The 21,893-nt window shown below is 45.7% G+C and overlaps 3 protein-coding genes across 7 annotated transcripts in view; 1 reads left to right on the forward strand and 2 right to left on the reverse strand.

The window, feature by feature from the left end:
• Positions 1–446: 446 nt before the first annotated feature.
• Positions 447–2,018, reverse strand: en2a (engrailed homeobox 2a). The gene is made up of 3 exons (XM_061265917.1): positions 1,805–2,018; positions 1,466–1,729; positions 447–763 (listed from the first exon to the last, which is right to left on the reverse strand). Exons 1-3 carry the CDS (start codon positions 2,016–2,018, stop codon positions 447–449), a joined length of 795 nt encoding a protein of 264 aa, XP_061121901.1.
• Positions 2,019–13,686: 11,668 nt separating this feature from the next.
• Positions 13,687–19,607, reverse strand: insig1 (insulin induced gene 1). Of its 2 annotated transcripts, XM_061266145.1 has the most exons (6): positions 19,455–19,607; positions 16,934–17,288; positions 16,145–16,269; positions 15,876–16,042; positions 15,372–15,471; positions 13,687–14,914 (listed from the first exon to the last, which is right to left on the reverse strand). In XM_061266145.1, exons 2-6 carry the CDS (start codon positions 17,280–17,282, stop codon positions 14,885–14,887), a joined length of 771 nt encoding a protein of 256 aa, XP_061122129.1. In that variant the 5' UTR covers positions 17,283–17,288; positions 19,455–19,607; the 3' UTR covers positions 13,687–14,884. The 2 variants fall into 2 exon arrangements, with proteins under 2 accessions (XP_061122129.1, XP_061122130.1); XM_061266146.1 differs by lacking the exons at positions 15,372–15,471; positions 19,455–19,607 and having other exon boundaries at positions 16,934–17,630.
• Positions 18,644–21,893, forward strand: part of dlgap1b (discs, large (Drosophila) homolog-associated protein 1b) — a 59,664-nt gene continuing 56,414 nt past the window's right edge. For 2 of the 4 annotated variants that reach the window (XM_061266134.1, XM_061266138.1), the window contains exon 1: positions 20,161–20,470. The gene's annotated coding sequence lies outside the window, so the exon portion shown is untranslated. Of the gene's footprint in view, positions 18,855–19,917; positions 20,043–20,160; positions 20,471–21,893 lie in introns of those variants that run through there. The other 2 variants (XM_061266136.1, XM_061266137.1) reach the window with 2 other exon arrangements.

Here is a 21,893-nt window from a genome sequence, read left to right on the forward strand (position 1 = left end):
TTAGGAGCTCCTGTTTGGTTGGGGGGGGGGGGGGACAGTGACAACTTTATACAGCATCTTTGTGTATCGACGTGATATTGCTGACTCTGGATTTATGCTGGTATAGTCTCTCTTAAACTGGCCCTTGTTTGCTGGCTGATATTATTGCATCTTAATATTTCTTTAGTGGGATCATGTGGACTGGCTTCTCTATACTGTGTAGATTTCAAAATTCAACCCTAACCCTACACTGCCAAAAAAAAAAAAAAAACGTTGGGTGAGTTTGGAACTGGGCCATTTGACACTTTGCAGAATTGTCACTTGAAGTAAAAAAAACAAAAGCATTTTTTTGTGGTGCTCATCATCAAGCCATATTTGAAAGTTGTTCCAAGGTAAATGATTGCTTTAGCCTAAAAACAAATTGTATTTTTTTTTTTTTCAACAGTGTAGAGGAGGGCGGTCGCTGTTCAGTCACTGTCGGATTTGTCGTCCTTGGTGACGGTGGCGTGGTTGTAGAGGCCCTGCGCCATCAGGTGCAGGGCTAGCGTGTTCTTGCCCCCGTTGGCTTTCTTGATTTTGGCCCGCTTGTTCTGGAACCAGATCTTGATCTGGGACTCGTTCAGGCCCAGCTCCTGGGCCAGGTTCTGGCGCCGCTGCTCGGTCAGGTAGCGGTTGGTCTGGAACTCGGTCTTGAGTCTCTGCAGCTGCTCGGCGGTGAAGGCCGTGCGCGGTCGTTTGTCCTCCTTGCTGGTGCTCTTCTTCTTTGGTTTACGGGATCTGGGACCTGCAACCCAAGCAATCTACCGCTTATGTTGGATTATAATCCAGCCAAAGCGCTTGGAATGCATGTTGCAAATTTATTTTATTTGCAATCATTCACATGCACATATTTAGCGCTCAATTTGTACTTTATTTCAGAGGATTATATTCTACTGGTGCTGTGGCGCAATGCTTTCTTTCTGATGCTAAATATTAAACACGCATACATCACATCACGATGTATGTGTCTCCTCGCGCGCGCGCGCGCGCACGCACGCAAACTCTACAACTCGTAGTAGTCGCCACCTCCAGCTACATAATGCATGAGAACAAGTTGTACTACACTCGTTTTGATCCACGCACGACACTCGTATACAGTTTGCTTTTCAGTGAACTTTGTTCTACGCAACTTGACACAGAAAAAAAAGTGGACGATGATCAAATAACGCATGTATGAGAGGAAAAAAAAATATCTTGCTGAATTATTTGCCAGACAAGGAATGCGCAATAATTCGTGTTGAAATTGTTAAAAAAAAAAAGAGAGAGAGGCGACTCGCGTGTATTATGCCCCGACGCCCTATATATATATTTTTCAATCGAATAAAAAATCTGGTTTTGTTGGAAGAAATCGAAAAGGTAAACACGGCTGGGTTGAGGCCCTAACGCATATAGCGCGATGTCGGCGGGCAGCGTTCCGGGGCTGCTCGGGGTTCGCGTGTGCACCCACCTGAAGAGGGCCTGTCCGAGTAGCGGGTGCAGTACACCCAGGCGGGCCACAGCATGGGCTGCTGGACCGGGGCTGCGTTGGCGCTGGCTTGGGAACTGTCCGAGTCCGAGCTTAGGCACTGGTCTCCGCTCTCCGCGCGGGCTTTCAAGGGCTCCTCGGCGGTTATGGCTGCGCCGGTGTCCGCGTGGGGCGTGGAGGTGCCCTCCGTGGGCACCGTGCTGCCGACCGGCTCTGTCTGAGGCGCTGCGGGACTGCCGAGGCGCTCTGGCGGCGGTGGCGGCGGCGGTGGCAGCGGCGGCGGCGGCGGTGGCAGCGGCGGCGGCGGCGGCGACAAAGTACTCTCCCCGCGCCGGTGCTGGTGCTGCTGGATCGCTCCGGTGTCTTTTTTGCGTCCGAAGTCCGGCCTCAGGATGTTGTCGATGAAGAAGTTGGTGACCCGGTGCGGGTTCTGCGCGATGCCCTGCACCTGCAGCAGCGGCAGGATGGCTCTGTTCGATTCCGCCGACTCGTGGCGATCCGCCTCGTCTCTGCTGCCGCGCTCGTTCTCTTCCATCTCGTCTTTTTTTTTTTTTTTCTTTTTTTATATGCGCTCTTCACGTTAACCCCTTTGTCGCGCTCCCTCGGCCGGCGGCGCGCAAGTTCGGGGGGCGATTTAATGTTAAAAAAAAGAAAAATGACAAATTAACAATGGCTAGAGAGCGGCATGCACAGCCTCGCGGTAGCGTCCAGGGAAAAAAGCATACTTTTTGGACATAAGTAGCCCCCCGCGCTGGCGCTGGCGCTGCTGCCCTTATAAGTGCGCCCGAGACATTAGCGCACATTAACGGAGACGTCCGCGCGCGGCGAACAGCCTCGACTAAACTAAATAAAGAGGCTCGAGGAAAAAAAAGTGATGCGCTTAATACTCACTCTGGAGTTTGCTTCTTATTTTCCATACGAGAAGCCCCCTTGAGTGACGTTTCCCCCCGTCCTCCCAGACACGTGCCTCCGACCAATAGCAGGCCAGGAGCCAGGCCACGTGACGTGGGCTCGCAAGCTCAGCGCGCACGCCTCCCTCCTTTCTTGCACTTCCAGGCTCTCTTTTCGCTAAACGTATATTCATTCAATCATATTGTAAGCACTTAAATATATGAAGAAATACTTCTTTTCTTTTTTTATGTATTATTACACATAAGTTGGATCACATAAACTAAGGATGGAAAAATGTCAGTAAGGTGCCAAAAAAGTCATCCAAGTCCCTTCTCTCAACAGTCTTCATAACAAGATTAAATGGCAGTCAAATATCATTATTTCGCCAACGATTCTTACACTAGTAGATATACTATCTATCCAATAATAAACCTGTGTTGTACCCAATTTAGGATGTTGAAATAGGAAAATGTTTCCCTCAAAACACAGGAAGGGGCAAACGAACAAAAAAGCCTGTCTTAATATCAGACTTTTATTCTGCATTTGAATGCACTGAAATAGAAACTTTTGGCAGCTTTTCTTTTTAAAATTGCATGGTTCTGTAGCTTGGTGGGGGGCGCTTTATCTGGCCCACCAGCTTTCATGTCATGTATGAACCGAAATAGTCCAGGACAGAAAACCAAAATATCCCAAATCAATTCAAATTGGACTAAGACACTGCAGATTATGCATTTTTTACTTGAAGCACAACAGGAACCTATTAAAGGACACCTGCATTTTGAAAGCTTTGCAAAACAATACACATGAATTAAATACATGGCCTGTCTATCGATGATTGACGTTGGGCTAAATAAATAGTGGCGAGACAGCAAGGCAAATATATATAAGTGAAATAAAGCCAAATTGGGTACAATTGAGTGTTGTAATCACGTCCATGTTGAACAGAGGCTGTGATGTACCCAAGTCAAATTCCTTGTTTGGCACGCTCAAACATGGCCAATCAAAACTGGATGGATGGAAAAACACGGTTCTATATTTTTTGATAAATATAGTCAACGCAGTTGTATATTGTGCAATATTCTTTCTCAGTATAATATACATGTGTCTATTTTTTTTCTCTCTCTCTCTCTCTCTCTCTCGCTCTCTCTCTCCTTTAAGTGTTCCCACGCTGGCCTGTGGTCCATATCCCCTTTAAAAAGAAAACCACTGATGCACACCGACATTCGGGGAGGGGGGCCCCCGCCAAAGACAAAACTTTTGGGCCTAACTTTTGCTGAGCAACTTTCTGTGCCGACCGAGTCCTTGTCCTCGTCCTCCTCCTCTCCTCTCAGGACAGACGACACATGCTCGCCCGGGGCGGGGGCCGCACCGGACCCGTGGAGCCGAGGAGAGAGCGCACTTCGGGGGAAGGAAGGAAGGAAGGAAGGAAGGAAGGAAGGAAGGGAGGGTGGTGAGTGTCTATCACTGGATTGTACTTTTTATTTATTTTTATTTTATTATTAATCTTCAAGGACCTGTGGATGTTTACCAAACAAATTGTTGTATTTTGGGGCCTGGAATTTGCCAAAATAATGTGGAATAGTGCCATACGAGCACGCCATTTCAATTCTGATTGCACACCACACATGCACACACACACACACACACACACACGCACACACACACACACACACACACACACACCGTTGTCATGCTGTGAGTGGAAGGAAGGCGCTAAATGAGCAGGACACAATAGAGGGACGAGCTGCCGGCGGGCCGGGCTTGCTTCCACAGAAAAGAGAATCACACACATGCACATGATGTTCTGCTAGTCCAGTTTTGAACCTCGCCGTTTTTCATCAGTGCACATATTGCTACAATCACACATGCACTTTCATTTCTAGCCAGGTGGAAAAACAAAAAGAACAGCAGGACTATTCTAAATTGAATAGCTCAACTTGGTGTCAACATAAAGACTCCAAAGTATACTTGAAACGTCTATTTGTCAAGGTAGAAATTTGTCATCCAAAAGTAGACTTTTGAATCACAAAAGGAATATAATGGCAAAGCAAAAAAATCTGACATTGAAATGGCTTCTTTTCCATTCTGCATGGCTTTTAGTCATTTTTTCAATGTCCAATGTTTAGTTACGTACAAATGATCTCACTCAGGTGATTTCATGAGAAAATAGCCTTTGTTGGGATAAAACCTCTTGGCTCAGCACTTAGCATTGCTTTCTAATCTTGATCATTATGCTAGTACTTGGAAATCTAAGGTGTGTTTATTTTATTTTTTTAACAACCTGATAAAGACACGCAGTCTTTAATGAAGCATTATGAGTGCAAGACTGCCACTTTTCACGCTTGGTTGAATTATTATTACTATTAGCTTTAGTTAAATCTGCAGCATTTGTAAGTGATTGTTAAAAATAATACAGAGTGACATTCTCGTGTGTGTGTGTGTGTGTGTGTCTGTGTGTGCGCGCGTGTGTGTGTTAGTGTGTCAGCGCCTCCAAATGTGCGTTCCAATATTTTTTGGGTGCAGCCAATTGGCATGCAGCCCCACTCGCTGCGATACTATACACATCTCGTGCGCATGTGCGGTGTCCTTCAGCTCCCATAACCCACTTTCAGAAGTGTGTGTGTGTGTGTGTGTGTGTGTGTGTGTGTGTGTGTGTGTGTGTGTGTGTGTGTGTTGTAGTAACGGTACACGACAAATGATGCACACAAGGAAGATTTGTGAATGGACGCCATGTGTGCCAAATCACAGGGCGAATCCTTCCCCCACCCCGTGCTAAAGAAATGGGGGGGGGGGGTCTGTAAGATATCCCCATTTCAGTCCCACACACACACACACGCACGCACACAGATCCTGCTGCTTCCGGTGCCTTTGACACAGTGTGAAAGACAGCCCCCCATCACCCCTCTCTCTATGGTTGACCCTCGTGTATGATTTGTTTTTGTGCCTGTTCAAACCTGGAAGTTTTGTGACGATCAGGGGTCAGACCCATCATCATTAGGAAGAAGAAAAAATAGGAAAGAAAAATATGAAAATAAATGATTTGCAAATTAGCATTCTTAGCAAAATATGATGACGTATTTGTTTCGTTTAGTACAAACATCGATTTAATGTGACAAAAGTATCTCAAACAGATAAAAGGTCACGCCATTTATTTTGGAAGCGACAATGAATGATTGTTTTGTGCCGTCATTAGTGACGCTGTGCTGCTGTTGCTGTGCGAGGCTCCTTATTTATTTATTTTTTTCCCAACAAGGCCTTAATTGCTCGTGCAGGATGGATGGTGGAGGCAGGCAGCCACGCAGGCAGGCAGGCAGCCACGCAGGCAGGCAGGCAGCCACGCAGGCAGGCAGGCAGCCACGCAGGCAGGCAGGCAGCCACGCAGGCAGGCAGGCAGCCACGCAGGCAGGCAGGCAGGCAGGCAGGCAGGCAGGCAGGCAGGCAGGCAGGCAGGCAGGCAGGCAGGCAGGCAGGCAGGCAGGCAGGCAGGCAGGCGTTTGTGCTCATGCACTTAAGTGACAATCTCGATTTCGCCCGCCACCACGGCGGCACAGCAATCACAGGGATTCAAAAATGATCAGAAGACGGAAAGGGCCGGAAGGAATTGCCTTTTTTTCCCTCCCTCTCCGCTTACCGTATTGCAAACTCGCTCGTGCATATTTAGACATCAGACAGTCGTGACGTCACTACGTTGGGAAAAAATCGTTTTATTCCAGCTTTATAGTGCAACGAAGTCAACATGGTCAAGATAAGGCAGGGGAACCGCGTGAGAGTTTCCAGCCAATAAGCGAAGAGCATGAACAGCGAACCGCAGTCTAAGCGTTGGAAAAGGAAACTTAGATTCAGAATGTGATGCTATTTAAAATAAGATTTAAAAAAAAAGAAAAGTGGTCACGTTTTGAAGCAGTATAGAAAGGTTGAAAGAAAATAATGAAAAATGCCTATTTAAAGTGTTTAAGTAATGTACTTAAATGATAAAAAGTGATTTGACTTATTTGAGTCAACATATTAATGTACCGGAAGAGAAATATATTATATATAAACAGTTTTCGACTGTCCTGCAACATTTTGAAATTGTGAACTATAATGTTGGAAAAACGTAAATATACTAAATGGAAGTTAAATATCACTCTATAAATATGTATTTTAACATGTTTAATGTGTTGCTGTGTACACCCATCATTTATGGCAAAATCCCAACGTTAAATCTATCAATGGAAAAAAATAAAATAAATAAACTTTAATGATTGTGAACAATCAATCTCAATTCATGCTAAACGTTTTAACAATATTCTAAGAGGAAAAATACGTATCATTCGTATCTTGTAATTTAACATTGTGGCTTCATTCATTTGAAAAAACACATTGAATTTATACATTGACACATTTTTTATGCATTGATGCATTACACATCGAAAAACACGTTGAATTTGTTGGATTTATGTTCTCCTGTGTGAATGTGTTGGTTTATCTTTTGTTGTGGAAAGATGTTCTTCTTAATTGTCGTTTTATTTTGGAGGTGATTTTGTTTTGTGGTCATGGAAGACTTCACTTCCTGTTCCGGGTTATGTAGCGAAAACTGCATACAAATCGCGATGTGCGAATATGTTCACCCTCCTGTGTTGCGGACAATAAAATAAACGGGCAAAGTAATCAACCAACCAAGTGTGTGCATTATTAAGAGAACATGGCCGAAGAAGAAGAAAACCCTTCGAGCTCAACAGGTTATGGGCCCAGGCGTGACACAACAGGAGGAAGATGGCAGAGGTTAGTGTTCAACGGAGACGAAAACGGTTACGAACTCTGGGAGACAAAGTTGCTAGGCCACATGCGGATAATTGGCCTAAAGGACACTATATTATCGGACACTAATCCAGATGCAGAGAAGAATGCTGAATGCTACGCTGAACTGATTCAGTTCCTTGATGATAAAAGCCTTTCACTGGTAATGAGAGATGCAACTGACGACGGAAGAAAAGCTTTAAAAATACTCCGAGACCACTACGATAGTAAAGGCAAACCTAGAATCATCGCACTGTACACAGAGCTAACGTCTTTACAAAAGAAACCTGAGGAGACAGTGATAGATTATGTTATCCGAGCTGAAAAAGCAGTGACCTCCCTAAGAAATGCAAAAGAAGTCATCAGTGATGGACTTATTATCGCTATGATTTTAAAGGGGCTTCCTGAAGCTTACAAGCCATTTGCTATTCACACAACTCAAAGCAGTGAAGATTTAACATTCACACAGTTCAAAAGCAACCTGCGAAGTTATGAGGAAACCGAGAAATTCGACAACAAAGTAAAAACAGATAATGTGATGAAGGTTAATTTAACCTCAATCGTCTGTCATGGATGTGGAAACCGAGGACATTTTGTAAAAGATTGTCGCCAAAAGGGAACACCTAAATGGTGTAGCTACCATAGAAGCTCGACACACAGTGATGAAACATGTAGAAGAAAAACCAAGTACACAGATGATGCAAAACTAACTGTAGAAAAACAAGAGGACAAGAAAGAAGAGCAGACTTTTGTATTTAAAGTTAGTCAAAGACTTCTGCCTAATGACATAATAAGAGAGGGACTAATGGTGGACTGTGGTGCTACTTCACACATCATTACGGAGAAGAACAAGTTCATAAAGTTTGATGAGACTTTTGATCCTGAGAAACACTACATGGAGCTTGCTGATGGATCCAGGACAAATAACGTCGCACTCAAGAGGGGAGATGCCAACGTCTCTCTACAGGACGTACAAGGACACTATACCACCATCACGTTGAGAGATGCTCTGTTCATCCCATCCTACCCTCAGAGCATATTTTCAGTGAAGGCAGCTACAACCTATGGAGCACAGGTGATCTTCAAGAAGGGACAGAGTGAACTGGTGAACAAAGATGGGACAGTCTTCTACATCGAAGAATACAACAGACTCTACTATTTGAAAACGGTAAATAATGAAACATCATTCAATGACATGATGTCCTGTGACACTGTTAATCTGACTTGTGATGTGAAAACATGGCATGAAATTTTAGGACATTGTAATGTTAGAGATGTGTTAAAGCTACCTGATGTTGTGAAGGGCATGAAAATCACAGGCAGTGACATGTTAGATTGTAATGTGTGCACAGAAGGGAAATTCACTAACGACAGAAACAGAAAAAGTGACCCAAAAGCGAGTGTGCCATTACAGTTGGTGCACACTGATCTAGCCGGCCCCATTGAACCAATTGGCCAAAGTGGTCACAAATATGCTATAATATTCACAGATGATTATTCAGGGGCAGTGTCAGTTTACTTTCTAAAACAGAAAAGTGACACCACAGAGGCCACAGCAAAGTTTCTAGCTGACTGTGCACCATATGGCAATGTTAAATGCATTAGATCTGACAATGGCACTGAATTCACAAGCAGTTCCTTCCAGTCTCTTTTAAGGGAAAAAGGTATAAAGCATGAGACATCTGCACCATATTCTCCTCATCAGAATGGCACAGCTGAGAGACAATGGAGAACTCTCTTTGAAATGGGGAGGTGTCTTTTACTAGAAAAGGGGCTGCCAAAAGAACTATGGCCTTATGCCATTCAAAATGCAGCACACACTCGCAACCGATGCTACAGTAACAGGACTAAAAGTACACCATATCAGATGTTAACAGGGAAAAGACCAGATCTCTCAAAACTATGGATATTTGGGTCAGACTGTTATGCATACATACATGATCACAAGAAACTTGATCCCAGATGTGGAAAAGGAATATTTGTGGGGTATAGTAAAAATAGCCCAGCATACCTGGTTTATTACCCCCACACCGGAAAAGTGTCAAAACACAGACTCGTGAGATTTATCAAAAAGAACACGGTTGAACAACAAACACAGACTGATGAATGTGACACAGAAATTCAGACTTATGAGCATGTAGTGCCTTCAAAGGAAAGTACAGAACAGCAAAATGAAAATGCAGCAGAGAATAGAACTCCTCGAGAGGAAGAAATCAACACAAATGAACCAAACCTTGACACAGAAAGAAATGAGGGTGATGATCAAAACCAAACTGAACGATACCCTAACAGAGAAAGAAAACCTCCTAAATATTTAGAGGATTACATATCTAACTGCAGAGTGCTAGATAATGTAAATTCTTTAAGTGTTGATTATTGTTACAGAGCAACATGTGGAATTCCCCAAACCTATAAAGAGGCACTGATGTCACCAGAGGCAACAAGGTGGAAACAGGCAATGACAGAAGAAATCAAATCTCTGAAAGAGAATGACACATTTGAACTGACTACTTTACCTACTGGTAGAAATACCATTGGAGGAAAATGGGTCTACGCCCTCAAAGAAAATGAACAAGGACAAATATTTAAAGCCAGGTTTGTAGCAAAAGGTTACAACCAAACACAAGGAATAGACTACCAAGAGACATTTGCACCAACAGCAAACATGACATCTGTACGAACCCTAATGCAAATATCAGTCCAGAATGATCTTATTATCCACCAAATGGATGTTAAAACTGCATATTTGCATGCTCCCATTGAGGAAGAAATATACATGGACCAACCAGAAGGTTTTGAGCAAACAGAGTCAGGAGAAAATTTGGTGTGCAAATTAAAGAAATCCCTTTACGGGTTAAAACAATCAGGGAGAAATTGGTACAAACTCTTGAATGACTACCTTGAACAAAATGACTTTGAAAGAAACCTTTCTGATCACTGTGTATACAGGAAAGACATTGACCATGAAACTCTGCTGGTTATCATCTGGGTAGATGACTTGATCATTGCGGCTAGCAATATTAACATGTTGAACATATTCAAAGAAACAATGAGGTCAAAGTTTAACATGAAAGACCTGGGGAAAATATCCAGTTTTCTTGGTATCCAGTTTATACAAAAAGGGGCTGAAATCAGGATGAGTCAGAAGAGGTACATTCAAAGAATGTTGGAACGTTTTGGGATGTCAGAATGTAAACCCAGATCCACACCGTGTGAATTAAAAACTGACACTACTATATGTAGAGGAAGTGATACAAATGGGACAGTTAACCCAAGGGAGTATAGAGAAATAGTGGGCAGTCTGATATATGCCATGACGTGTACGAGACCAGATATAAGCTGGGTTGTTAGCAGACTATCTCAAACACTAGCTCAACCCACGAGAGAGGACTTAGTAACAGCAAAACAAGTCCTCAGATACCTAAAAGGTACAAATGATTTTGAACTGATCTTTAAGAAAAGCAGTGAGGATCTAGATCTAATTGCTTACAGTGACTCTGACTGGGCATCCTCTGTAAAAGATAGACGCAGTACAACAGGGTACTGTTTTGCACTTACTAAAGAGGGACCAGTAATATCCTGGAAGTCAAAGAAACAGCCTACAGTGGCACTCTCGACATGTGAAGCCGAATACATTGGTCTTGCAACCACTACTCAAGAATGCATGTACTTAATCCAACTGTTAAACGGGATGGACAGAAAAAGGTACACGTGTGTCAAACTGTTTGGGGACAACCAAGGGGCCATTGCTTTGAGTAAAAATCCAGTGAACCGACAGAGGTCGAAACACATTGATGTGAAGTATCACTTCATTCGGGAAGCGTTGAATGAAGGAAAAATCCACACTGAATACTGTCCATCAGAAGAAATGGCTGCAGACATACTAACAAAACCAGTTACAAAAGTGAGACTCAAAAAGTTTCAAAAATGGTTCTTTGGAAATGCACAAGATGCTATGGGTTAACAGCATGAGAACAAGGGGGGGTGTTGGATTTATGTTCTCCTGTGTGAATGTGTTGGTTTATCTTTTGTTGTGGAAAGATGTTCTTCTTAATTGTCGTTTTATTTTGGAGGTGATTTTGTTTTGTGGTCATGGAAGACTTCACTTCCTGTTCCGGGTTATGTAGCGAAAACTGCATACAAATCGCGATGTGCGAATATGTTCACCCTCCTGTGTTGCGGACAATAAAATAAACGGGCAAAGTAATCAACCAACCAAGTGTGTGCATTATTAAGAGAACATGGCCGAAGAAGAAGAAAACCCTTCGAGCTCAACAGAATTGATTAACAGTGGAAAAACGACTTGATAGTGAAACATGTAACGATTGCTATTGTATTTAAGTTTTGATGCATTACACATCGAAAAACAAGTTTATTTTTATTGTAACAAATAGAAATCGAGGACTTTGAGTCACAACCCCAAAATAATTACTTTTTTAATTTCTCGAAGAGTCAAAAACAAAAAATAGTGACTTTTTTTTTTTTCTTTTTTCATTTCTATGTCCAAAGTCCACTTGCAGCGCTGCACTGTGGCCCGTGAGGCGTGCGTGCATGCTTGTGTGTCGGTCGGTCGGTCGGTCGGTGGTGGTGGGTGCCAAGCTTTGCAGCTTTGCAGCTTTGCAGCTTTGCAGCTTTGCAGCTTTGGAGTTTTGGAGTTTTGGAGCTTTGGCGATTGGGATGGTCCGCATACCTCGTGCACCTGTCTGTCCCCCACTTCCTGCGCCCCGTTTTCGGCGGGCGGGGCAGGTGGAAAAGCACTTGTTCCATTCACGTAAACTTTGCACCCGCCAGGCCAGGTGTGCATCATGGAATTTGGAATAGAAAAACAGTGACAAAAGTCAACTAAAATAACATTCTACACTCGTGTTTATTTTTAGCTGCTGTTGCCAGGCAGATTCTTGTTTCTGGCTGGGGGATTTCATTCAATTGTACCGACTAGTGTCGGTTAAATTGCCCACCTTTAGTTGTTAATATAATGGAAAATGTTGAGTTCTCGTTTCCTTTCTTGGACTGCACCTTATGAAGTGGCTAAAGGTATGCCAAAAGCCAGCGATTTTCAGCAAATTATTCAACAAAATGATCATGTTCTCGTTTTGAAAAGGGTTGGTGTTTTGCAGTAACCAAGAAAATACTGATGATGAAGTCGCAATAAAATGATATGAACTTGATACGGAAATTCATCCATTGTGAATGGCATTCTAGTCTAAAAATACCGGCTTCCCCCCCCCCCCCCCCCCCCCCCCCCATTGCGAAAAACAAATAGTTAGGTGTTGGCTCTAATGATGTGACCTTGTTTGGCGTATGGGATGACAACAATGCGTCTTATGTTATTTGCGTGCTGGAAGTCGGGCCGCGGCCGGCCGGGTGGCGGTGGCGCCTCCTCCTCCGTCGCAGGGCGGGCGTTAGGGCGTTAGGGCGTTCGGTCACCTGAGCCGCGCTCTCCCTGTGTGGCATCGCTCGTTGCCGGCTAAAATAGGGTCGCCACCTCCCTCCCTCCGTCCCTCCCTCCCTTCAAGCGCATGCAGCCCCCCCCGGCCGGCCCTTCCACCTTGGCTGCACCGGGCGCGGCGCATATGTTGTCCGTCCGTGCGTGCGTGCGTGCGTGCGTGCTCACTTCTGCCAGGTTGAATTGAGCGCGGCATGAAAACCAATCCACATTAGTTGTGTAGAGTTTTTGAAAAGAGCCTTTGCAAACGTTCCTGATGTGACGTTTTTTGTCAAGCAACATCTGGTTCTTTGAAAACTGCTGTCTAATTGAATAATGGATTATGATGCTCTTATCATACATACCCTTGTTGGAATAAATGTTTAATAATGATCTTGTAACTGTATACTTACTTTAACAATCTCCCTAGGTAAAGTCAATTAATAGGCACAAGTCAATAAGAAAGCAAAAATGGAGCTATCGTACATCAAATAAGTGATGTGGGTAAGTCAATTAAATGAAGTTTGAAACATTTACTGCAAGCAAGGTAAAAGAAATAAAATGATGTCACACAGTGAAATCATTCCGTATGGTGTCATTAGACACGAAAAAGATTTTTTTTAAGAGTGCTTCTGAAGCAGCACTTTAGTCACATCATACAGCAAGGGTCAAATCTTTACAGTCGCACTTCTGATGCATTCAAAACATGTGGATGCTGTATTGTAAAGTCAATGTATTGTGTGCTATTCTTCGTCTCTCCACTAGGGCCGCGTTAAGTGTCAGGGGCCGAGCTAAGGATCGATGCTGACATCTTGTGGTAATAGCACATCACTACATGTGATTGTTTCTTCGCTCTAGCTAACCCTGAGTATTTTCTCCTCCTATCCACTTTCAGCTCCACAAAAGTGAGTGGGGACCCTGACAGACAGGCAGGCAGGCATGCAGGCAGGCACGCAGGCAGGCAGGCAGGCAGGCAGGCAGGCAGGCAGGCAGGCAGGCAGCCAGGCAGCCAGCCACGCAGGCAGGCAGGCGGGCAGGCAGGCAGGCAGCTGCACTGATCATCCGCCTCATTCCCCCATCCAGGATCCCACGATAAACACAGCAGTCATCATTTCCATACGTATTTTATTTCCGGTAAAGTTGAAAAAAGGCTAAATCACAAACGAGGTGCTTCATCACCTCAAAACCAAAGTAAAGCTTCTGAATCCACCTTGACACCGAGCGGATCAATTATGCATCCCGACTTCTGACATATCAGAAATGATAATAAATAAGAATTGGCCTGCGCATGCATGTCCTGATTGCACTTCACCTCTCCCCAAGTTAACCCCATACTGACAGTCGTAACACCTGAATATGTATGTATGTATGTATGTATGTATGCTAGTGTCATTTGTTATACAACCCCCACACAATGCTTGATAGCGACAAAAGCAAAAATACAATGTGACAGACAATACACGGGCAATCACAGATTGCAAAGCTCCTCTTCGGCCCCTTCCCGAAACGCTTGACACGCACGCAGACAGACAGACAGACAGACAGACAGACAGACAGACCAATTCCTCCGTCTGTCCATTCTTTGGATACTGGCTCGTTCCCGGAGTTTTTGCTCTCCCAACTGCCGCACGAGCTCATTTCGGACTTGCATTTTGCATCTTGATACTAATTCATATCTGGGGCTTCCGTGACGCCCAGACCTGTTAAGGCATGACTTTCATGGCGCTGGTAATGGTTCAATTCGGGGTTTTTTTTCTGCTCTGACTCCTGTTTGGATTATACTGGAGGAATTCTGGAGGCTGTTCTTCTAATACTGGCTAATTGCTGGTGTCTGAATGACAATGACACTAGCTGATTATTTCTCCAGAATCAGATATTAAAATCTAAGTTGTTTTCCATTTATGAGAAGAACATGTTGTCAGTTGGTTGACAACAGAAATGTGGCAACCTAATTCCATTGCTTAATTGGCTTCATTAGCTTTAAGCACACAAGGAAGATAATCATATCTTGCGGACGTCATGCTAGTTAGCAACTAGCCCAATTGGCACTCCCGGGGACATTTCCTGTTGCTCCTCATTCCTCCCTCCACAATGCGGTAGAGTCACTTTAAAGAAGGCAGGCAAAAAGTGAGGGGGGGGGGGGAGGGTCTCAATTCACGGCATGCTAAAATAACAAAAATGCACAAAGTTTCCCTTTCAAAAGACTGTTGTCTTAAAAGTCAAAGTCAAACCAGCGATGAAGTCAAAATAAGAAAAAAGGCAAACACTGTCCTGCTGGGGTGGCCACGGGACGGGGTCCGTTGCCTTCAGTCGCTGTGCGGCTTCTCAACACTAGCCTGTGGGGAGGACATTCAAATGTGGTCATGAAGAAAGAACCAAGTCATACTAAGTGTCTTTGCGTGTTCGTTTCACCTGGTCTTCTATTTAAAACCCAGACAAAAGACTGAAAATGGCCAGCGTTTGTTTGTTTGTTTGTTTGTTTCTTTCTTTCTTTCCCCCTCGGCTGCTCTGTTAAACCTTTCATTGCACGTTGACAAATGAGCGAGGTCAAATCCTCAACTTGAAATGTTTCCCACTTAATGGTCACGTGGCAAACGCGCACGCCACGCCGTCCGTGCCTGCCACTCGCAGCTCTAGCAACTGCTTTGAAAAACGACTGCAATCATTTGAATGTGCAATGCAGTGCCTCAATTGATGGAGTCCAAAAGGCCTTCTTGAAGGCGAGTGGCGTTCTCAATTTAAATGGACAAGCAAGCGTACGTATGTCGGTCTCAACAAATATGGTGGACGTACCATGGCCAGTTGGCGTCCGATGTTTCCCACGGTGACGCCGCCAGAAAAGAAAATACACGGCAGCCAGGAGCGCACGTACAAGAAGTCGGGAGACGTATACCTGCATCACACAATTCCAAACTTGCTGAAAGCCATTGACTTCTCATGACTGACAATTCTGGCTGTGCAGTTTCTACATTTCAACCTGTCTCGTGTCTTCTTCTTCTCCTCCTCCTCCTCCTCACAAATGTGAACATTTTTCGTACTGTCTCTTGTCACCGATGATGTTGCTATTTACGTTCACCTGGTGGTAAATGTGTTTTCTTCTTCTCATAAAGTTCAACTTGTGACGTGACGGTGCTCTTTTCTCAAGCATCTTTCGAATTCCGATGAGATTGTTTCCCTTCCTGCACTATCTGTGGCGTTCACCTGCGCGTTCTCTTCTGGCAAAATCCAAAGCTCTACTGTGTGTTTTCTGCTCAGAAATGACGATGTCACAATGTGCCTCCCGGTGCGTTTACGTACTGATAGACGCCGTTGTAGACCAGCAGCTGAGTAAAAACGGTGGCGAGGAAGGCGGTGGTGACGCCCAAGCCGAAGCCGCTACGCGAGCGGTCAAAGGTCCACCACAAGCCCAGCGACAGAGCGGCCAGGGTGAGCGACAGCTGCACACTGTTGTCAATGTCCAGTTTCTGTTTCAAGTGCCAAGTTAGGGACAAGTTGATCCTCAACTATTTGGACACTTACGGCGACTGTAGGACATTCCGGTTGATTGGCAGTTATTGTAAGGATACAACGCTGGCGTGGTTGATGCCCACAAAGACGGCGATGCACCTCATGACGCTCGCCCATTCTCGCTTGAACTTGTGCGGTTCGCCAAGATGGCTGTCCAGGCACGGGTACAGCAGGCCCACCACCGCTGCCGGCCGGCGAGGAGAGACAAGAAAAGACAAAAAAAAAAGTACTGTTATTTGGCTGAGGGTGCACACATGAAAGGAGGAAATACATTCATGCTTTTTAAAAAGCTTCATGTTAGTATAGTTTGACAAAAGGGAAGCAATTAATAAAAATCTCTTGAATAGACATGTTTAAATAGGGACTTAAAACAGATCCACTAATTGTTGTTGTTTTTCAACGCGTTCAAATGTTCTCGTCTTGTCCCATCCCACTTGCCGTCACGTCTCCTTCAAACAAAGCCTTTCCTCTCAAAGCCCCGCCCCTCCAGTCACCCGTTATGACTCAGACCAATGAAAGCGCGGCTCCTCTCGCCTCGCATCCTGCTCTTGGCAGCCAATGGGAGCGCGCGCGAGGATATCTGAAGCAGCACAAACTTGGCTCCATTGAACCCTTTACTTCACGTGTGTCATAAACATGATAGAAGCCCACCATAATAAACCACCGCCGCCGCCGCCGCCGCAGGGACAAGTGATATCATAGCCAACGAATGAATCATTCCCATACGATTGCCCCCACCCCACGCACACTGTTGAATAATGGCCCACTTACATGTAAAACAACACTTCAAGCAAGCGAGCTAGCCAGCCAGGTGATTGGAATGTGCAGTTGTTTTCGGTGGCGCTCACCTGCCCCAGTGCCGCAGCACGGCGGGATCCACCAGGCGGACGAGAACAAGGTGCTCATCACCTCCTCCGGAAAGAGTGTGACGTTGCGCTGAATTTGCAGCAAGTTGAGCACCAGGGCGAGGATTACCCCCACGGCGAAAAGCACCAAGCCGCGACGGATCAAGTTGAATGTCCGGTGGCGGCGCAGCGAGCTGTAGGCGCTTCCCAGCACCGACGTGATGATGGACATCATTTCCTCGCCTTTGGACACCAACCAGTTGGTCGGCGGTGGCGGCGACGACGACGTAAGATTGCGTTCCAACTGCGGTGCACGGGAGCAGCTCCAATACTGCTCATCCAGGCCGGACATTTGGCACTAAAAAAAAGGTTAGAAAAAAGCCGTGACGTCACCGTCTCTACTTTACCTCTCGCTCGCTCTCTCTCGCTTGCTCGCTCCAATCTCCCACTCGCCAGATGGTGTAACCGGTCACTTGGCTTTTTTTTTACGCCCCACCACTGCAGAGTGGCTTCTTCACATTATTATCAGCACGCTGGCAGGGAGAGGAGAGAAGAGAAGAGCAGAGCAGAGCAGAGAAGAGGGAGCTAAAAACCCGGCGCGGTCTAAATAGCTAAACAGCTTCTCTTTCGGACAGACAACACAACAACCAGACAGCTGGGTCGGGTGAGACTCGCCGGCCAATCAGAGGGCGGTGTGTCTTATGACGCCACTTCACCCCACCTCCCCATGCGCCACAACAACAGGAGGGAGGGAGCGAGGGAGCGAGCGAGCGAGCGGGGGAAGCGGAAGTAGTCACGACACGCCACCAAATGCAATGCAAAAATGTTCCTTCAAAAGTTGCTAAAAGTAAGATTTTTCCTGAAAAGTTTGACTATGAAAATGCAGTAGCGGGAACACCACGAGTTCTCTCATATTTCCCACTTTAAAAAAAAAAAAGGAAGATACAGTACAGTTGTTACACATTGAAATTATAAAAACTACAGCCGTACCATATCGAATTGAATTGTAATTCAGGATTCAAGAGTTTTTATTCGCCATGTTTGAGCGTGCCAAACAAGGAATTTGACTTGGGTAAAAACACACCCTCTGTTCAACATTTCCTCCATCCATCCATCCATCCATCCATCCATCCATCCATCCATCCATCCATCCATCCGTGCGTCCGTACCGCTTGTCCCCACGGGGGTCGCGGATGTGCTGGAGCCTATCCCAGCCGTCATCGGGCAGTAGGCGGGGGACACCCTGAACTGGTCGCCAGCCAATCGCAGGGCACACAGAGACAAACACCATTTGCGCTCACACCTAGGGACAATTTGGAGTGCTCAATCGGCCTACCAAGCATGTTTCTGGGATGTGGGAGGAAACCGGAGTGCCCGGAGAAAACCCACGCGGGCTCGGGGAGAACCTGCAAACTCCACACAGGGAGGGCCGGAGGTGGGATGGAACCCGCACCCTCCTAACTCAGAGTCAGCTTTATCGTCAATTCCCTCATGCCAAGACACCCAAAGAAATCGAAATTACGTTTCCCCTATCGCACGGTGACAAGACACAGCACACGATAAACATACAAGTCAAACAACGCAAAATAAAAACGAGAAGGCACAAACAATGAATAAGGAATAATAAGAGTGATGAATAAATACTAAATAAACAAATAATCACACAGTAAATAGAGGAGCAAAACGGAGCAAGAGTGCACAGCAGACAGTCAGAACAAAGCGCAAAAGTACAGGACGCTACGCAGAAGGGGGGAGAGAGTAAGTAAGATGGCGGCACGTGCACACGCAGCGGCCTCTCTCTGTCCCGAACGGTGTTTTGTTTTGTCGTTTGATGTGGGTTTGTCCCACAGTTTTGTGTGTTCGTCTCGTCCTACTGGTTTGTGCTACAAGTACAGCGGGCTGGTTCTGCTCGACATCGGCGAAAGTGAGTTTTGTGGTGTAACTGTGACAGTGGCGTAGCCAGGAATTTTTCCAGTAGGGGCGCGCGCCCACAGGAAAAAAAATCGAACATCACCCACGCCGTTCGCTGATCGCTAAAACAACATCCGGGTCCGGGAGGAAAAAAAATCGAACATCACCCACGCCGTTCGCTGATCGCTAAAACAACATCCGGGTCCGGGAGGAAAAAAAATCGAACATCACCCACGCCGTTCGCTGATCGCTAAAACAACATCCGGGTCCGGGAGGCAAACGGTGAACGGATAACATCGCGCACATAGCATAGCGCAAGCACATTCGCGCAAGACCGAAAGAGAAAAACGGCATGAAAATGAAGAATCGAAAAAGCTCGATTTTTCGGCTCCCCCCGGCTTGGCTACGCCACTGAACTGTGAGGCGGGCGGTCGTGCTAACCGGTGCGCCCGCCCGACCACTGAATCATTCCACTTGAAATTGTACTGTACTTGAATCATATTGTACATTTGCAAAATTTGAGAAATACCCGTATCATTTGTTTTTTTCAATTCTTTTCCCAAACAATGAATTAGGCCAAGTTGCGCTAAAAACAGAGAAAGAGTGCACCTACCGGTGTAAAGACAGTCCTATCCTTCTGCAGAGCAACTATTGCGTGTCATTTTATAGTCTAGCGGCCTTTTGTGAACGAGGTCAGTGGTACGATGTGCTGTCAAGCTGCCCGTGTTGTTGAACCAAAGTTCACGGGGAGGCGTGGCGTGTTAAGCCGCACGTCAGCTTGATAACATTAACGTAGGCCACACACGAGTTCAATGCCCAGGCTGTGTCCTTTTTCAGCAATAACATGGAAAGGTGTTTTTTTCCCGACGACGATGGCCCATTTCTAGATGATAACAAGACACTGCCCCGCCCCAAACAGTGCCTACGTGCCAGCACCTCAATAAAACGGTGTTTGTTGTCAGAGGCTTGAAGAGCAAGAGTCAAGATAACTCCCACTTCAAAGTTCAAACGTAAGCGTGGAAGTGTGTCCATTTTTAGCCGAGCACGTATTAGCATTGGAGGATATGGGGTCTCAAAGGAGGCTGCCTGCTCAAGCGAGGCAGGGAGGGAGCTTCTTTCACTCTGCCAACCTTTGTCGTTGGAGTCGTAAACCGTGTCATCACTCCATTTTCCAGATAAATCTGCCATTTGATTCCGTGCGGTACGCTCGCTCTCCCAATGGAATTTTGGATGTTTGCGGCGCATAGCCGACGAGCCCGGAGTCTCATTTGGTTGGAGCGCTTTCGATTTGTTCCAGGCCCAACCCAATGACTTTTCTTTGAAACGGGAGCTCAACTATAAATGGCGCCGTTTTGTGCTGCTTGAATACACGCTCTTTTAACCAAACAAACGGGTTTATTTTCAGCTCTTATGGCTCAGCTTTGATGAGAGAAATGCTTGGCAGTGCCTTTTCTCAAACACTACTTTTCTTGTAAATCTTCCATGTCGCTCATATTTCCTTTCTTGCCCCCATTTCAGCTGCCCGTGTGCTCACTCGGATTATTCGCTGGAGCCTGACAAAAGGTGGAAAATGTGGTGCATCGCGAGAGAAAAGCTTCGATCCAACCCAAATGTGTTTGGACTGGAAGGGTAAGTAAGTGTTGCCCTCATGAATCCGTTTCCCTCGCTCTTCTACTTGGCAGTTCGGAGAATGATTGCTTATCAGTGTTGGCGCATGTAGACTATGTGTCAAGTATTTCATTTGACTGTAACGGCCTCAAAAGCAACCAAAAGCGTGTGCAAAATATAGAATGGCTATAAGAATATGGAAAGGTGGCTGAGGACCCAATGATCTCATGCTACATTCCAATTAGCATGAAAATGCTCAATGTTTTGCGCCTAACCCTTAGGGGTGATCAACAAGAGAAAGATAAGGCAGGAAGACGGCATGCTTGGAATGGGTAGCATGTCCAATTTGGCCAAGACTAGCAGGGGATTGAGATGTCGCTAACGCAGGGAGGCCTGCCTGCCGGCCTGCCTGCCAGCCGGCCTGCCTGCCTGCCGAGGAAGCTTTGCTAAATTGATCTATCAAAGTCATTTTTTTTCTCCACCTAAACGCTGCGAGTGAACTGGGAAGGAAAACATCCTAATCCGTCGTGAAGCGTGGTGGATTACTAAACGTCTTAGTAAACTCAGGTGTCAAGATGATCCATCCTTTGGGTACATTGGCACTAAGATAGCTAGCTAGCGAGCTAGCTAGTTCTTAGTTTTAAAACAACACAATCATATTGTATCACATTAGTGTGTCATCTGTACTTGGTGTTCACGCTTGCGTGACACCAAAAAATGGCTCAATCTCACGAAATATCTATTTCCCTTTCATTAGCTTGCTATTTTGAAAACAGAAATGTTGGAGGCAGGCAGGCAGGCAGGCAGGCAGGCAGGCAGACAGGCAGACAGGCAGACAGGCAGACAGGCAGACAGGCAGACAGGCAGACAGGCAGACAGGCAGACAGGCAGACAGGCAGACGACAGCAACTAGTGATACCATATCTCCTATTTCGTTGCGGTACTTTTCACACTGTGTGAAGTGTAACATGGGTAGCAGCTGTTTATCTTATCGTTTGCATCGTAAATTGCGGAAAGATTTCGGTGCGAAACATCAAGCTGCTCGTCTCCCAGAGCGTCTGATGCCTGAAGAGAAAAGCATTTTTCTTCTGGCAACAAAGCTACATTTGAATGGAGAGAGGCGGCTTTTAGGAGCGCCCATGCCGAAAGTGGTTCCTGTGCGAGCGAAGTGTTGCATAAGATGCAGCTGATACATGCCATCAGGAACCTCTGTGAGTTTGCGCAGCCTGTGTACACAAAAGCTCCGTTCTATTCCAGTGCACGGACGTAAAAGACGGGAACGGAACGCCTCCCAAACGGCCAATGCTTATCCTGGCTCATCACCGGCCGACTGCTCAATGTGCTGTCATTTAATCCTGCTTCACCTAGCTGGATGCTAAGATTGAAAATGATGGCTTGTCGTGCGCTAAGTTAGCATGCTGCCAAGACTGCCAGTACTACCATT

The sequence above is a fragment of the Syngnathus typhle genome, linkage group LG19 (assembly GCF_033458585.1).
Source record: "Syngnathus typhle isolate RoL2023-S1 ecotype Sweden linkage group LG19, RoL_Styp_1.0, whole genome shotgun sequence".
Taxonomy (NCBI): Eukaryota; Metazoa; Chordata; class Actinopteri; order Syngnathiformes; family Syngnathidae; genus Syngnathus; species Syngnathus typhle.

Bases quoted from the DNA above. Each gene is read 5' to 3' on its own strand.
- en2a (XM_061265917.1), bottom strand. From the start codon at position 2,018: ATGGAAGAGAACGAGCGCGGCAGCAGAGACGAGGCGGATCGCCACGAG. The intron at 1,730-1,804 runs GTACTTTGTCGC...CACCGCCGCCAG, and splicing joins CCAGCACCGGCGCGGGGAGA to AGCGCCTCGGCAGTCCCGCA. The intron at 764-1,465 runs GTGGGTGCACAC...CTTGGGTTGCAG, and splicing joins CTCGGACAGGCCCTCTTCAG to GTCCCAGATCCCGTAAACCA.
- insig1 (XM_061266145.1), bottom strand. From the start codon at position 17,282: ATGTCCGGCCTGGATGAGCAGTATTGGAGCTGCTCCCGTGCACCGCAG. The intron at 16,043-16,144 runs GTATCCTTACAA...CACTTGAAACAG, and splicing joins GCATCAACCACGCCAGCGTT to AAACTGGACATTGACAACAG. The intron at 14,915-15,371 runs GTACGTCCACCA...TCCTCCCCACAG, and splicing joins TCGGACGCCAACTGGCCATG to GCTAGTGTTGAGAAGCCGCA.